The 18,342-nt window shown below is 44.0% G+C and overlaps 1 protein-coding gene across 2 annotated transcripts in view; it reads right to left on the bottom strand.

Annotated features, from left to right (window-relative positions):
* Positions 1 to 18,143, bottom strand: part of SRGAP2 (SLIT-ROBO Rho GTPase activating protein 2) — a 130,292-nt gene extending 112,149 nt beyond the window's left edge. For both annotated transcript variants that reach the window (XM_075853715.1, XM_075853714.1), the window contains exons 1-2: positions 18,024 to 18,143; positions 15,983 to 16,419 (exon numbers count right to left, since the gene is read on the bottom strand). In XM_075853715.1, coding sequence (XP_075709830.1) covers positions 15,983 to 16,049 — 67 coding nt within the window. In that variant the 5' untranslated portion in view covers positions 16,050 to 16,419; positions 18,024 to 18,143. The remainder of the gene's footprint in view (positions 1 to 15,982; positions 16,420 to 18,023) is intronic.
* Between the last annotated feature and the right edge of the window lie 199 nt (positions 18,144 to 18,342).

An 18,342-nucleotide genomic window follows, 5' to 3' on the forward strand; every position in this document is an offset into this window, starting at 1 on the left:
GCCCTGACACAGTTCGTAGCTGATTTGACAGTGTCAGAGCGAAGAGATCACACCCTCTTGCCATTTAGTTAGATAGAAACGCCCCATTGACAGTTCAGGAGCTTATTTACATATCGGGCGCCAAATATAACGGCACCAAAATTTAAAATAACGGAGGAAGATAGGAAAAAAATTTAAAGGGAGTATGTATTTGTGAAGCCCTGCCTATTACATGCTGCACACGTATGGTCAGGTGAAAGGTTCTCTTTAAGCAAATTGCCGTCGTTTTGAATGGACCTTTGCTGAGAATCTCCTGTCAAGTTTCCTTTTAAAGAAATCGCCACACAATGCCAATGGTCCACAAAGACCTTCCTTCTGGAAATCAGTGGTGGTCCAAGATCACAGACTTCACCAACGTGATCTTCTCACATGTATATATCAGAAGATCATTTTGACTAGATTTCCGGTAAAAAACAAAAACAAATCAAAAATAACTTGGTAGCTGGCAAAATTCCAGCTGTCATTTTTGTGTGGCAGGGTGGAAAATAAAAGACAGTTTATTAGCTAGGTCAAGTCCTCCACAATAACATTCAAAGGTCGTCTTCAATCACACACACACACACACACCTTAACTATATAATGTTGGCTATAAGGCTGTTTTCTCACGTTACGATAGTGTGCCATGTGGGCAAAATCGCACCCATTTGGTTATTGGCCACACAATAAAACCATGTACTGCAACGTCTGAACCTAGCAGAATTGATTCAATATCCCACCCCTTCTACCAGGGAGATCCTGCTTATAGACTCCACAATCGCAAAGAGATTTTCCATCGACTCCTGTCCTCAAGGACCCCAAACTGGTCACGATTTGAGGATATCCCATCGAGAAAACATGTGGCAACACCTGATTCACTGACAATAATTCGATCACCTGAAATCATGACCGGCTTCTGGCCATCAATACAATACTAAATAGGGTATGTTTACACAAGTTAGGGTATGTTTTATTTGCGGTTTCTTGTGGTTATTTTCTTAATTGCAGCAAAAAACGCAGCGTTAAAAAAAATAAAAAATAATAATTTGCCACAACAATGAAAACCGCAAAACAGACAACTCATCGAACTGCACCAATAAATGGCCAGTGCCTCATCTGTCACTACTGAAGGAAGCGCCCCTGGCCTGGGCACCCAGATTCAACACCTGTTAAAAATATGGAAAAACAGTTCCACAGGATTCAGCTAATTTATAGAATGAATCCTGCTTTTTAGGCAACAGTCTGTCAGGTTTTTTTTTGGCACTGTATGCATGTATTATTTGGGCACTACATGGTACCCCATAGAGTGTGGGCATCAAAAGAAGGTATTGAACAAGGCACCAACCAACCTAATTGCCAGCCCTGCCTAAATATCACACTACTTGTAGTAAAAAGATGGGAGAATCAATTCTCCAGTTTGAAGTCTTGCAGAAAATTCGAAAATCACTTTAAAAAAATAAATATAAATAAATAAATAAAATAAAAAAAAAGGGGGGGGGGAGGGAGAGCTAAATACAAAATATTGCACCAAGTTGTTTTTAATGGACAATATAGTCCCAGGAATTTTATGACAATTCACAGGGTTCTGTTCTCAATTCTCATACAGCGCACATGTGTGAAACAGGCCTGAAATCCAATTTAATCCCACAGCAGGAAGCAATGCGACGTATTTGACCTGTTTTCGAAGCAACATAAAAGTTAAGAGTACATAATGGAGACTATAGGAAAAACTCCGCTCCCTTGAGAATATTAATTGGTCACATATACGTTAATGAACGAGGACCAGCGCTACATCTGGTATTTACAATGTTTATGACCGTGCAGTAAGTGGAATTTCAGAGTTATCCATCGTGGAATTTCAATAATTAGGTCAAAGAGAAAGCTTAACTTTGTTTTTTAAATTCATTTGTAAACAGAGTATTCTGCAGGCCGAGCAGTGTTACTGCTAAATTGACACTGCACTCTAAAGCACGGAGGTAATCTCCTGCCAGGAATCTGGGAAAGGTGATTACCTTAGAGGTTAATGACCGTTCCTCGCTCCCCTACTGAGAGCTCAACTTGGCTTTCATGAAGAGTCAGTTTACAAACTCACTGAAACAAAATAGTTCAGAACAAAATATCTAGAAAAATAACAAACGTAATGTTGTTTTTACAAGAAAGCTCAGATTACCGCTATAGGGCACCTTCATTATAACCATATCTACACTAACAAGTACGCAACGTTTTCATACATAGTCGAAGAACCCACAACTGATTTCATGGATCAGCCGCTGTTCCTGTAAACAAAATTAAAATGGTCTGAAATTCTGGCTCATGTCCTGATCATGAGAGGCAACTTTACTAATCATATGTATGAATGGGCAGTAAAAATGCAGTTTTCCGCGCCGCATTTGGAGGCATACGCAAGAAAGCTCTAAAATGATTTTTTCCCCAGAAAGTATAAAAAGGAAAGACTTATACTGTCACGTTGGGTACGTGGACCCACTGCATCGTACCGCCTTAACGGTATGGCAGCTGGTCAACAGGACACAGGTCAAAGTCTATAGTTTGTATAGGAGTACCTGAGGTAGCCGAGTACAGTAACAAGGCAGGCTAGGATGGGACTTTGGCAGCAGGCGGACACCAGGCGTGGTGTAACAGGACAGGCATGGTATACGGCACAGCATGAGTCCAACTCGATGCGGCACTTGACCAGGATAGCACGGGATACAGGTAGCAGGAACGGCAAACACTGGGAACTAGAAGACACTAGGAGACCATTTGCAGAGACAAACTAGGGTAATGACAACAAAGTTCAGGCAATATAGGAAGGGGCAAAGCCCTTCTTATAGTCCAGGGTGCTCTGGGAGCAATCAGCTCAATCTCACACGTGTGCGCTCTGGCTCCTTAAAGAGGCTCGGTCACCACATTATAAGTGCCCTATCTCTTACATAATGTGATCAGCGCTGTAATGTAGATCACAGCAGTGGTTTTTATTTTAAAAAAAACTATCATTTTTGACGGAGTTATGACCTATTTTAGATTTACGCTAATGACTCTCTTAATAGACAACTGGGCGTGTTTTTACTTTTTGACCAAGTGGGCGTCATACACTTCTCTCCATTCATGTACTCAGTACCGAAGTGTCGGGATTGTGAATAGATATCGCATCCTGGCTGGAAGCGATGTCTACTCACTCTCAAGGCACTTCAGTAACGTTACTGTGTGAGTAAGTGACAGATCACAATGTCGGAGTACATGAATGGAGAGAAGTGTATGACGCGGATTGGTCAGCGTCATACATTTCTCTTTACAAAGCCCACTTGGTCAAAAAGTCAAAACACACCCAGTTGTCTATTAAGAGAGTCATTAGCGTAAAACTAAAATAGGTCATAACTCCGTCAAAAATTATCGTTTTTCGAAATAAAAACCACTGCTGTGATCTACATTACAGCGCCGATCACATTATATAAGAGATAGGGCACTTATAATGTGGTGACAGCGCCTCTTTAAGTCTGGACTGAGCTGGCGAGCACACCCTGGTTGTCACTGTGGAACAGGACGGGCACATGTGTAGACATCTCTGGAGAGAAGGGCGTTGACCGGATGGAAAGAGTTCGTGGTCAGCGACCACGGACGTTACAGTATCTCCCCTCCCCTTGGGACCAGAACGAGAGAGAAACTTAATAATGAGGGTAGGAGCATTGAGATTCTCTTCTGGCTCCCAGGACCTCTCTTCTGGACCAAACCCCTTCCAATCTTCTAAATAAAAGGTTCTGCCTCTTACATTTTTAGTGTCCAGGATCTCCTTAACCTCAAAAGTATCTGATGAACCACTGGGAGCCACTGCAGGAGTGGAAATCTTGGAGTAGCGGTTCAAGATCACAGGCTTCAGCAGGGAGACATGGAAGGAGTTGGACATCTTGAGGGTAGGAGGCATTCGAAGCTTGTAGGAGACCGGGTTGATTTGTCGCAAAATCTCAACGGGTCCGAGGAACATGGGGCAAACTTATATGATGGCACCCTCAACCGGATATTCCTGGGAGGACAGCCAGACCTTGGTGCCTGGAAGAAACTGGGGAGGCTCTAGTCTTCTTGTGTCTGCCTTCTTTTTCATGCGGTCGACCTCCAACAGAATAGAAGATCGTGTCCACTGCCAGATTTGTAGCAATTCCCTGAATGTAGAGTCGGCTGCAGGCACCTCGGACGTAGTGGAAACAGGGAGAGGTATTCGTGGGTATTGGCTATATAGACTATGAAGAATGGGCTGGAGGCGGTGGACTCACTAGTGTGGTTGTTTTAGGAGAACTCAGCCTAAGGAAGCAGCTGCACCAAATCATCGTGCTGCCTGGAGATAAAGTGTCGTAGATAGTTCTCCATAATCTGATTTATTCGCTCGACTTGACCATTGGACTGGGGATGGTAGGCTGAGGAAAAGTCCAACTTCACACCGAGGAGTCAGCAGAGAGCTCTCCAGAACTTTGAGGTGAACTGAACCCCCTGATCCGACACAATATGAAGAGGCAAGCCGTGCAGACGGAAGATTTGTTGGATGAAGATTTGTCAGTCGAGAAGCAGAAGGTAGGCCGGTCAGTGAAACAAAATGAGCCATCTTCGAGGATCGGTCCACCACCACCCAGATCGTACTGCATCCAGCAGAGGGAGGCAGATCGGTAACAAAGTCCATAGCAATATGTTGCCAGGGAGCATCGGGCACAGGCAGTGGCTGGAGCAAGCCAGCCGGTTTGGAGTGGGCAACTTTATTTGCTGCGCATACCGTGCAGGAGGAGACAAAGTCTGTGATGTCTTTGGGCAGAGTAGGCCACCAGAACTGACGGGCAATCCGGTCTCGGGTCTTACGGTCAGCGGCTTGACCTGCCAGTTTGGAACTGTGTCCCCAGCGGAGGATTCTTCTTCTGTCAGCCAGATGCACAAAAGTCCTCCCCGGGGAAACGTCTCCAAGTTGCAGAGGGTTGACAGGGATAATGCAGGATGGATCGAGGATATCCTGTGGAGACTCCATAGTGTCCTCTGTCTCGAACAACCTGGACAAGGCATCGACCCTCACATTCTTGTCGGCCGGACGGTAGTGGAGCTCAAACTGGAACCAGGCAAAGAACAGCGACCACCTGGCCTGACGGGGATTCAGTCATTGGGCCGTTTGGAGATAGGTGAGGTTCTTGTGGTCCGTGAATATCAGAATGGGATCAACTGGGCCCTTTAATATAGGTCTCCACTCCTCCAGAGCCAATTTGATGGCCAGTAACTCCCGATCCCCAATCAAGTAGTTGCGTTCTGCGGAAGAGAAGAGTTTAGAGTAATAGCCACATACCATTGTCTTGCCCTTGGAACCTCTCTGAAACAGGAGTGCACCAGCACCGACAGAGGAGGCATCCACCTCAAACGAGAACTGTCGAGATACATCTGGATGATGAAGGATAGAGGCTGACGTGAAGGCACTCTTCAGGCTATTAAATGCGGTTTCCGCCTCAGGAATCCACACCTTGGCATTCAGAGGTCAGTGAGAAGTTTGGAATGAACGTCTGTAGAAATTAGCAAATCCCAGGAAGCGCTGTATGGACCTCAAGCCTTGAGGGCGTGGCCACTCAAGGACGGCCTTTACCTTCTCAGGATCCATCTTGAGGCCTTGATCCGAGATGATGTAGCCCAGGAAGGGTAGAGCATCTTTCTCAAACACGCACTTCTCCAACTTGGCGTACAGGCGATTCTCCCTTAACCACAGCAAAACGGACATGTCTCCGATGAGTCATTGGATATGGAGAAAAAAAAAAAAAAAAAAAAGATTTCATCAAGACAGACAACAACACAAACATAGAGGAGGTCACGGAAGAGGTCATTAAACCCTTGGAAGACCGCGGGAGCATTACACAGGCCGAATGGCATTACTAGATATTCATAGTGTCCGTCACGGGTGTTAAATGCCATCTTCCATTAGTCACCCCGGCGAATCTGGATTAGGTTGTTAGCCCCCCGTAGGTCTAGCTTCGAAAAAAATCTTGGCTCCTCGTATACGATCAAACAGTTCAGAGATCAATGGCAATGGTTATCTATTCTTTACCGTGATCTGGTTGAGACCCCGGTAGTCGATGCAAGGACGCAGAGAACCATCCTTTTTCTTGACGAAGAAGAACCCAACTCAAGCCGGGGAGGAGGACATCCGTATAAAACCCCTCTCAAAGTTCTCCTTAACATAGGCGGACATGGACAGAGGCTCTGGCAAGGAGAGAGGATATACTCTAGCACAGGGAAGGGATGCACCAGCTCGATAGGGCAGTCATACACCCGGTGTGGGGGCAGCGTCTCCGCCTCTTTCTTGCTGAAGACATCAGAGAATGCGGAATAATGACAAGGCAATCCTGCCAAGGATCGAGGCAGAGGAGGCTGAGCCGAACGAATTTGTACCAGGCAGCGGTTGAGACACTCAGGACCCCACTGGAGAACCTCTCCAGAATTCCAGTCCAGGACTGGGGCATGTAGTCGGAGCCAGGGCGGACCCAGCAGCACAGGGTTGACAGCTTTAGACAGGACGAAAAACGAGATTAGCTCGGAATGGTGGGCTCCCACTTGGAGCCTCAGTGGCTTGGTCACAGCTACAACCAGGTCTGGCAGAGGTAGTCCATTCACAGATGCAACCATCAAAGGCCTCTCCAGAGGGGTTATGGGCAATTGGAGAAGATCCACCAGGTCTCTTCGAATGAAATTAGCAGCGGACCCAGAGTCCAGATAAGCAGAGACCCGATGCGTTTTTTCACTGGACAATATGGTCACAGGAATGAACAATTTAGGCAAAAGTCCTTCTTTGCCCAGGGAGGTCTCTCCCACCAACTCTAGGCTCTGGGGTTTTTGGAGGCACAGATGCACAAGATGGCCTCCGAGGCAGGAAAATAGTCCCGAGGTGCATCTGCGTTGTCTCTCCTGGGTAGACCGCTTAAACTGGTCTGTCCTCAGACTCCTTTGGAGGATCAGCATCTGAGGACAGCAAGGGTTGCTTCAAAGTAAGAACCGGGCTAGGGAGTCGTCCCTCACGACGAGCTTCTTGGAACAGTTCTCGGATCCTTATAGCAAGCTAGGCGGCCAGAAGGATGAGGTCATTCAGGGTATATGGTAGATCTCGGGCGGCAAGCCCGTCCTTAATCTCAGGAGACAGCCCCTGCCAGAATGTAGCCACCAGGGCCTCATTGTTCCAGAACAATTCTCCCGCCAGCATGCGGAAGTGAATGGCGTACTCGCCCTGGCGTAGGTTCAGCATGGAGGCAGCTGCAGACGAGACTCATCCAGGCTCCTCAAACACTTTGCGAAATGTCCGTAAGAACCCCTGGAAGTCACGGGTCTCTGGTCCTTGTCTCTCCCAGATAGGCTTCGCCCATCCAACGGCCTTGCCAGTAAGGAGAAAGACGATAAAAGCGACCCTTGCGCCGTCAGACGAAAATGCCCTTGCATACAGGCTAAAGTGGATCTGGCACTGGTTCAAAAATCCCCTGCAGCTCTTCGCGTCTCCATCATAGCGGTCAGGAAGCGGCAAAGAGAATCGGGGATCAGCACTGCAAGAAGATGTAGTAGGAGGAACGGCAGCTTGGAGGAGTTGGTCCGGTTGAGACCGGAGGTCTAGCATATTCACCCGCATCTCTTGTGACGTCATCATGGTCTTGGATTGACCAGCGGGGTCCATAGCCTGAGCTTGCCGTCACATTGGGTACGTGGACATTGGGTACGTGGACCCACTGGACCGTACCACCTTAATGGTATGGCAGCTGGCCAACTTGACACAGGTCCAAGTCTATAGTTCGTATAGGTGTAACTGAGGTAGCTTTGGATAGTACCAAGGCAGGCTTGGATGGGACTTTGGCAGCAGGCGAAAACCAGCCGTGGTGTAACAGGACAGGCGTGGTATACGGCACAGAATGACTCCAACTTGATACTGCACTTGACCAGGACAGCACGTGATACAGGAGACAGGTAGTAGGAACGAGAAACACTGGAAGACACTAGCAGACCATTTGCAGAGACAAACTAGGGTAACGACAACATAGCTCAGGCAATACAGGAAGGGGCAGAGCCCTTCTTATAGTCCAGGGTGCTCTGGGAGCAACCAGCTGAATCTCACACCAGGCTCCTGGACTGAGCTCGCGAGCGCAACCTGGTGGTCACTGTGGAATAGGACGGCCGCATGTGCAGACATCTCTGGAGAGAAGGGCGTCGACCGGATGGAAGGAGTTTGTGGTCAGCAACCACGGACGTTACATATACCTCCCCACTTTTTTCTATCCAGTCCTTGGCTCTCAGAGCGGCATAAAAAAAACTGCATGTGTCAAATCGAGCCGGGGGGAGGGGGGGGGGGATTTATTACTGGCTGTACGCTAGTATTATGCCATTAGAAAGTCCGAAATTATGACGCTGGCCATATTTACGACAAAACTTGCGACTTTTTCCACATTACGCTGCCTTTTTTAACCCTTTCATGCCAGCAATCTGTACATTCACATCCTATTTGCATATACCCCATGCAGCCAGGGTGTGAATCTACAGACCTCTGCACCTGCTGGCATAGCGCTGGGGAGATCGCTCAGACACCGGTGTGTCCCCTGCTTCCCAGTAACCTGTTCTCCGACAGCCGAACCAATCGGAGCATGTGATCTCCATGATTAACCAATCATGGTGATCTCTGAAAAGTTTGTTTACAAACAAACTTTTCCCACATGTCTTCTCCTCTCAGCCTCCTTCACTCTATAACAGTATTTCAGAGAGAAGGAGACTGATCGAGAGAAGACAGAAGGCAAGTAAATAAAAGCATTACATAGAAGTGTGTGTATATATTTTATAATATATATACATATATATATATATATATGCGCACACACACACACACACACACACACACACACACACACACATATATATATATATAAACATTTACAATTACAAGCCTCTTAGTGTTAGAATAGGCAGGCAGGAATAGTAGGTTAGTTAGCATGATTATAAATGGTTAATTAAGTCATACATTTTAATAGATTACACTAAATCTGGCACTTTTTTGATAAATTGTTTCTTTGTAATATAAAATATGTGTGTTTGCAAATGTAGTAAAAATATATGGATTTTGTAAAGGATCTGCCAGGCACAGCTTCGGGGTTAACGCCCATAGATAATCAGTCTGCACCTGCTTCTATGTCTGTGAGACTGACTCCATCTTCCACCACTCAGGGTGGCAGGCTTAGGAGTGGGAGAACCTATCACAGCCTGGCCAGACGGAGCTAGCTCCCGCCCTCTGTCTATTTATACCTGCCTTTCCTGTTCCTCCTTTGCTTGTGATTCTTCTCGTTTGGTTTCCTGGCCCTGCTGCAGCTTCTTGTACCATTGTCCTTGCTTCATATTGACCCCGGCTTGCTGACTACTCTCCTGCTCTGCGTTTGGTACCTCGTACACTCCTGGTTTGACTCGGCTTGTTCACTTCTCTTATTGCTCACGGTGTTGCCGTGGGCAACTGCCCCTTTCTCCCCCTAGCTCTGTGTACCCTTGTCTGTTTGTCTGTCGTGCACTTATTGAGCGTAGGGACCGTCGCCCAGTTGTACCCCGTCGCCTAGGGCGGGTCGTTGCAAGTAGGCAGGGACTGAGTGGTGGGTAGATTAGGGCTCACTTGTCTGTCTCCCCACCCCCGTCATTACAGATTTTTTGAAAGTGTGATTTGTTGCGGAAAAAAAACCTAAAAAAATGGTTAAGTTATCCAAAGTTATGACAGTTTAAAAGAATGAATGGCAAAACTATAAATTTAGGCCTGGTCATTGAGGCATCGATGACCCTTGGTCCTGAAAGGGTTAAAGATGCGGTCTTAGCGTGATGGTATGGGACAACCTGTGGCCTGACAAATTTACTGTTAAAAAATGGCGTAAATTATTGTGGAAATCTACGCCAGCCCGTAACGGACAAGGAATTTGGTTTTCTGATGCACAGAAAGTCAGGGCTGCGCCTTACTTATTAAGAGGCATGCGCCTCCAAAGAAATGAGGCATATTTTAGTCCAACACTCTTTATATTGAGACAGGCGTATAAAAGGCCAGTCTTAGTTCAGACTTCCCTGTGGCAAATTTACTAATAGAGAGCGTGATTGGCTAAGAAGAGTATCTCTTGCTATGGAGGACTAGACAAGTCCACTCATTACACAGAACGCCTATTGATTTCAACGGGAACTTTGTAATGCTTCTCTTTTCCTGTGGTGGCGCTGCCAATTAAACACTCACTGCCAGGTTCCACCACAGGTTATAACTGATCGCTAGGAGTTCCAGCAGCGGGGCTTCCTTCTGCTTATTATTATGGATCCCTTTTAACAAAATGAGATCGTACAAAGCTGACAACCTCAAAATTTCTACTGACGGATTGTAGAAGTTCAGACGACAGGAACACAGATAGAGATAAACGTTCACGTGTCTTAACAACACAGTGTAGATAAATCAGTCTGTTTTCAAGGGAAACCAGCAGAATGCAGAGAGCAGCTATGGCTGTGAATTGGCGAAGACTACATGCCACCGAAACTCAGTTGCAATAAGTACTTTATAAGAAAGGGAAAGGTCCACTAAAGAAGTGTTTACGTTTATACTTTGACAGAAAATGACTGCCCAGTAAAACGCGGCCTCCTTCCACTAAACCGTTTCCTGTAGAAATCTGATTTTACACACCACCTATTGACAGACACAAGGTGACACGTAGCTTCAGACTTTCCAGCTTTCTAAGAAAAGCTACCGTAAATCAGTGCACTCTGGTCTAGCTTTTCTCCCCATTTCCTTATATAAGTTTGACATTGGAACGTCTTTGACTGCAGATCTTCTTTTGTAACAGAGAATGTTATAGCTTTTCATATTTTCACACTTGCTGTGCGACGACTACGGTGCGCTAGTGTCACCGCGCACACCATGTTAAGAAAGAAGCTATCATTTTTAAAATACCGGACAATTAATTATTAATGCATAAAAGAATGTACGTAGATGTTTAATGTACTACATTTTTGGATTGAAAAATATTTAGGATCATCATTGCTGCCAATTTGAATAACTATAAAATTTGTTTACAGAGATTATTGCGTTATAACGATAATGTGTGACCCACCTATGATTTGTAACATATTAAATAATTACACATTTATATATTAATAATTGATTGCCCCCGCCCCCCCCCCCCCCACTCCCCTACAGGCTGGTACAGTAGTAAGCTCCCAGCAGCTGCATAACGCAAAGCTCATGCTTGCTGACAGAAGTCTCGTGAGAGTCTCTAGGTTTTACAGCGAGCGTCATCCGGGAAGTGAATTTTTTTTTCTTGCACATGAAGTGAATAAAACAAAAAAAGCAATACTTACCTACTATTGCCCCAGTGATCCAGCGCAGTCGCTCCGGCAGTACTCCCGATGCTTGTTTACATGCACATAGTATGTGACCGCTGTAGCCAATCAGCAGGCTCAGCTGGGCTTACTGGCGAGGAATCGTATTTCTGGCATAATGCCAGAAGTACAACATATGACTGCTGAGCACTCTGATTGGCTGCAGCGGTCACATCCTACGTGCATGTAAACCACTGGGACTGCCACCTGAGCAAAAGCGCTGTATCGCCAGGGGGCAAGGATAGGCAAGTATTGCTTAGTTGTTTGATTCATTTCATTTGCAGCCCCTAAGAAAACATTTTCACTTCCTGAATAACCTTTTTAATAACTTCATATTTTAAACTACTTATATTTATATTGTCCCCCAACTAAGGGACCTTATTAAAGAAAACACTTATTTGAAGTCATCATAATATCCCTCAAAGCTTCCACACACGCCAAATCACGGTTCATGCATATGGCATTATATATATATATATATGATATATGATACAGCTGTGTGCATTATTCAGAAATATAAAATATATATATATATATATATATATATATTATATGTATATTCTACATTTCTGTAAAAGTGCTTTCAGATCCCTTATTGTTTACCACGCTCCGGCTCCTAGTAATGGTTGATCAAGTGATTGATTGGGTTTGATCTCCCTTTGCAGATTACATAAATTCACATCAAAGATGGTCATAGTAAAACTTACGGGATGGTGGTGGCGATGACGTACACTAAGCCACTATATCTTCCACTTAAGGCCAAAAGTTCTTGAACCTTACAAAAGGAGTAAACAATATACATAAAATACCTTTTGATTCAGTAGGACTCATTTGGTATCTCCTTTATGCAAGACTATATCTCGTACGAGGGAAGGAGTTCTAAATGATCCCAGGGGAACCACTGCTTGAAAAAGGAGCACAAGGGGGAAGGAGAAGGGGCAGGCAATGAATGGATGCAGTCATTTAGGCAGGCTGCCAAAATAAATAAATCAAAGCCTAATTCTAAGGCTTTCACTGGTAAGAGCTATGCAGCTGTGGGGATGTTCTGCCGCTCTTACCGGAGAAGAGAGAATATTTTAGAATAATAAAAAGGATATGCAATTGGTCAATGATAAATTGAAACAGAGGTACACAATAAAACGTTCTATAAAAGGAAGCTGCCGCATTATATTTCCAATACTACATTAAGAATAGAACAGTTGATAGACATAGCTCTTTACAAGTGAATATTCTTATCACACCCCAGCACGCACCTCACCCTGCAGACATCCTGAATGGGGTGCAGTGTTCAGGCTTGTGGGTGCGGCTGTACTCATCCTAACTTGGGTGTATTATTATTATTTGAACACGTTTGCTGCCAGAAGGGACTCACCCAGTTTCTATACATTATTTTGGCACCAGAATTAAGACATTTTTCATCAAGTCTTGTCATTAAATGGAAAAATATACAAAACAAGCTAAAAGCTATAAAAATTCAGAAATTCTTCACACAGAGGAGACCGAAATACACCGCAGTGTTAACCAACACTACTATCAAACAAAATTGATCATTCTTAAAAGGGTAAGTATGCGAAGAGAAGATGCAAGATTTAGAAAAAAAAACAAAAAAAAACCCTAAAGGCGGATCCGTCATTAGATTATGCAAAGCAGATAGGCAAGTCAGAATCTATAGGCGATGTTTGCCTACTATTTCTTCCTCCCTCAGTGCTTGCTGCTTTTTAGTAGAGCTCCATTAGGGCAGAGGTGTGATCGGAGACTAAACCTTAGCCATAGTGTCTACAAGGAGTTTGAGGTAGTCTAAAATCCAGCTCCTGTCTCCTCATTGGTTCAGGCGGCTGCTCTCCTCCTCCCCTCTGCAGCTTCAGATTGGCTGCTGCATATAAACACAAGTCTATCCCAATCTCACAATTGAAGCAGTGACTGGATAGACGATTTCTAGAACAGCAAAAGCGGCATGATAAGGCTGTATCGCGTTGTGGGCATATCAGGTTTTTAGCCAAATTTTTCAGTTGGTTTGTTGGGTTTATGTGCAAGTTACTGCAAAAAACACAATATGACCGCATCGTGTGAATACGCCCTTAAAAGGAACAATTAAAGTGGTAGATGTGCATTATAAACCCCGGGTACCCTGCAACCACTCCATCAAAACAGAAAATGGGACTAGAGTAGGAAAAATAAAGACTTTTTTCCCTCATGCTCCCTATACCCAAAGAAAGCATGAGTACAAGTTGGATGTGGGGACTAGAAGTAGTTATACCTAAAGCAGTTTTGAGCAAATCTTTAACTTATCATAGAAGACATCACAGATTTATGAATTCAAATATACTTGACTGATACATTTTAGATGACCTAGAACAGGAGGTAATGTAAATACCCTGTAAAAACACAGCTGAGCCATACAAAGAAACCCTTCAAATTCTGGAAAGAAGAATCTCTTTGAAGTTTGCTCCAAATGGCTGAGGCGAATGGAGTCATATTAAGGGGTAATTACGGGGAAAATTGTGGAGGAACGGGGCAGCCGAAGCAGGTGGCATCCTCACTGCAATGTAACATTTTTAATCCTTTACATAGATATACATATTAAATCTCTGGAATAGTTTGTTTTTCCCGATTTAAGAATGAGGTCAGATGAAAATATTAACCTACGTATAAACCTAATATCTCCTCCTAAGACAGTAGAGAATAAAGAATTCCTATATCAGCAATACCCATTAGTGTCGTGTTTCTAAATGACTGCAACATAATCGACAACCTAAGACTGTACAGCACCAAAGCTCTCAGGACGCAAATTAGAGGGCGTCTCCACCTCTGCGTCCATGACAACCATGTGTGGATGCGGAGTTCTTGCATGTTTGCATCATTAGCAAAAAGGTTTATGGTTCATGAGAGAAAAAAAAAAGCAAACCAGAGGTAAAGGTCAGGTCTATAGTATTGATAGCATGAGCCGCCGAGTAAGGCCGTGTGTTACATGCCATTCATTGAATAAGGGACTTGTTTCAGATTTCTTGCAAAATCAAATGCACATGGCTCTAAGAAAAAATGTAATGGAAAAGCATCCAACATTGATAAGATCATGTCACAATAACCAACTGTCCAATTGATGATGTCCAAAATACAACGTATCTTTATAAAAAGCTTTCCAAATACTTTCAGTATCAATTTATCTCCCTTTTCAAGATCTCTAATTGCAGACATTGAATAGGAACCCTTGCTGTTTATCTCCAGGGGAATAAAATCTAACCTGGTCATGTGATAATCACATGAAAGTGACAATACAGCCATCACAGCTCTGTCTTGTAATGAGTTAATCAGTATCACTTGACCAGGACAGATTTGTCACCTCTGAAGGTTACAAATGAAGGTTCCTATTGCAAGGAGAGATCTTGAAAACAGAAGATATATTGGAAAACTGTATAACTTTATACGCAGAAACTGGAATACCATCATTGACGATAGACTCGGAATGAACTACCAGAATGTTCAATGTACCTTATAGTGAAATACTGTTCATGACCCCAAATAAAAGTAATTATTGCACAATTATTAAAATACCAGTATAATAAAAGTGTAAAGAAGTTAAAGGATTTTGACAGATGGCTACCAATCATTGTAGCAGCCAACATGTACTATTTATCGTTACAACTCATTTACAGTCTGAATGTTAGGACAATTGTTACCCATTTGACTCCCATAAGAGACATAACTAAATGAGATCTGATGCGGTCCACAGAATGCCACTTGCCATTATTGATAGAGAATAGAGCAATTTTGACAAAATTTGGCGAAGATCTGATTATTTGACGACCACTATCCAATCTCTTCAAGCATCATGGAGGCCTGTCAATTCATACAGAAGATGACCAAACATAGGGAGCGGCCATCTATGGTTAGGTCTAAATCAGATTTATCAACATGATACAAGCAATCTTGTATACTGGGTTGCCTTATATAGGCCACATATGCTGTTATATTTTCAACAGTTAACTAAGCCTGGTATATAGGGATGCTAGATCTATGCGCATGATGAATACAAAAAATAAAACATTTGTACAGTACATTGGATAAGCAATATTCATGATGGCACCTAAATAGCTTCTGATCTCAACCCAACTTATTATACCACTAGCTCACGACACAAGAATCTTATTCAAGATAAGGTAATGAAATTTATCATTTCAAAATAGGACTCTAAAGTTGTAGAATTTGGTCTATTATAATTCATTGGGTTTGTATACACAACCATAGCTGAAACCAAGAAACACCAGGTCCGTATAATTTGTTTACCTATAATCCTGGATGACAGATGAAAGGGTTAACTTCCCGTCACAAAAGGCTACACAAGCTGCATTATGCAGAATATGCAGAATGCTGTCAGCATAGTCACAAGATGGATTGGGAGGACAGATCCTGTTGGATGAATGGGTTAATAGCTCCTAAAATTTCTTGAATATTTAGGCCCTGCTGACTAACATACCACAACCCAGCCCTTCAAAAACATATCCAGCAATTCCCCAAACTACATTGCTCTTTAAATCAGAAACACACCAGATTCCAGATCCACCCCATAAACCTCCAGCTCCGCAGAGAATGAAACACACAATACCTTTGACTTGGGTGTCATACTCCGCAATGATCTCTTTATCCTTTTTGAATTTTGCTGGCGATGTCATGTTGTCTGGCTCTGCTGCCACAATCCTGGCTTTGAAGAACAGATATTGTAGATTCCGATCAATGTGGTTTTGGTAGAATCCGCTGGTCTGTCAGTCCATGGAGAGGTGACGGGACTGAAGGTTGGATCTGAAAGGGACAAGGGGAGCTCTGGGTCCTTCAGACAACATGCAGCTATATGTTGGATACAGCAGCCTTGGCCTTATTCCCTGCAGCAAATCTCAAGCAGCAGCCCTGGCTCCTGCAGTCTTCTCCTGATGCAGACATTAACAGTACAGAGTGTTAAGTCCTTCCCCAAATCAACTGCATGGTTCTCTTCACCTCCACCAATGATCTCACACAGACGACAGGAGTCAGGAGGGAGGACGGGGGCTGCAAACGCAACAGGGCAATACATTAAAAAGAGCAGTAAAAGTGCTACAAAAGCTTCAACTTCTAATATAGATAAATGCTGCTATACCGACATAAAGGTCGCAAGATAAACATCTGTGGCTTTTGGGAAAGGTAAATGGAATATTTGCTATTTTCTATCTTTACAAACAAATATATACGTTTAGCAAACAATGTAAAACTGTATCCAAACATTGTGCACAATGCTCTGGAATAGATTTCAGACTGTAGGACCAGGACTGTATCATCTGCACGGTCTTCATTGCAATCTATGGGCATTCCCTTGCTGCTGTGCTGAGAACATCCATGAATAAATGTATGAAGAACCTTCAGACGGTCGCACAGCACCACCACATTTACAAGATGTGCGAGCGGCGCACAATGAGGGCACTTGGTGCACGCCTTGGTCTCATACAGAACAATACAGTAAAAAATCCTATTTTTGTCTGATCTGGCACATCTAAACAGGAAGGGAGATGTACAGAAACAGCTTTAATGCTATGGTGTGCCAGGCGTTACCAACCAAGGATAGCAATAAAGCCAACAGGAGGCGAAAACAAAAAGAAGATCACAAAACTTAAAAAAAAAAAAAAAAAGAGAAGAGCTGGCAGAAAGTAAGAGGAAAGGGGAGGAGGGGGTCAGCCAGGAAGGAAAAGGCCTCCATCCTTTAACACATCACAGGGACCAGATAACGGGACAGGAAATTGGATTTTAGGATTTGCAACAAAGTAGAGAATTTGTTACTGCACAACCAGTTATAAGTGGAGTAAACACGCCACTGCCCATAGATGTAGCAACGTCCATTACGAAATATAGACGACGACTCCCATAAAGGTGATCATTAACCGTAACCATTTCCCGATACAATTTTGAGCACTTAGTGTGAAACGGTCAATAACGACCAATCAGACGGCTACATACGTCACTAATACCCCATGACGATCAGCAATCAATCCAAATTTGGAAACCCGCTCAATCAATTTTGGTTTAAATGATTAATGGCGGACATCGTTATCCGTCACATCACGAGAAAACTCGCTACATCTATGGGAAGCTTTCTTCTAAGTTGTCTACAAGGGGTTAACCTTTTAGAGATCCACCTAGGGTAATGTAAGCATCTGGGTAATGCAGTAGATGACTGTTGCTCGCAAGCTTTCCCTGGAAGGATGGGCTGTAATCTTTACTATGCCTCTCAGCGCCTGCACACCCTGCCAAATAGCTGTGACCCTAATCAGTGCAACCAGGGATCCCATGAGGCTTAAATCACATAAGACTATACCATTAGCTCAAACTGCTCATGTCAGTCCACTCCAAGAAGCAGATCTTTTGTTCTCCTTCACCAGTGACCATTGCTATTAGCAGAGTAGCCTGGAAGCACGGGAATCTAATGCAACAGGATCAGCACAGGAAGCCATCCCTATGTTCCACTATGTTCTCCCCTGTGAGCCCCCCACCCCCTACGTGCATTCCCACACATGATGTGATGAACTGCACACAAGGGAACCTGACACACCCCATTAAATCCCTGCATTCCCTTTGTCCCCAGTGAAGCAGGCTTAGTCATCACGCCGATCCCTACTGTTTACCTCTAGACTGTTGCTAACGTTGATTTTTTTCTAAATCCAAAATCCAATCTCTTCATCCTCACTCACATCCCGTTCAGTCCATGAAAAGAGCAGGCAGGGATCTCCTTTTGCAACTACAATTCCCAAAGGACTACCGAACCCCGCCTACTCTAGTCCTCTAGACCAATAGCAATCGCCATGGTGCAAATAGACAGCCGGCAAAACCAATGAAATGTTTTTTGGAGGCGTTCCCAAAAAGCACGCGCTGTAACCAATCATTGAACGCTTCAAACTGAATGGGCGTGGTAAAGCGTCATTGAAACAAGGTAGGGGCGTGTGC

This window comes from Rhinoderma darwinii, chromosome 2 (assembly GCF_050947455.1).
Source record: "Rhinoderma darwinii isolate aRhiDar2 chromosome 2, aRhiDar2.hap1, whole genome shotgun sequence".
Taxonomy (NCBI): domain Eukaryota; kingdom Metazoa; phylum Chordata; class Amphibia; order Anura; family Rhinodermatidae; genus Rhinoderma; species Rhinoderma darwinii.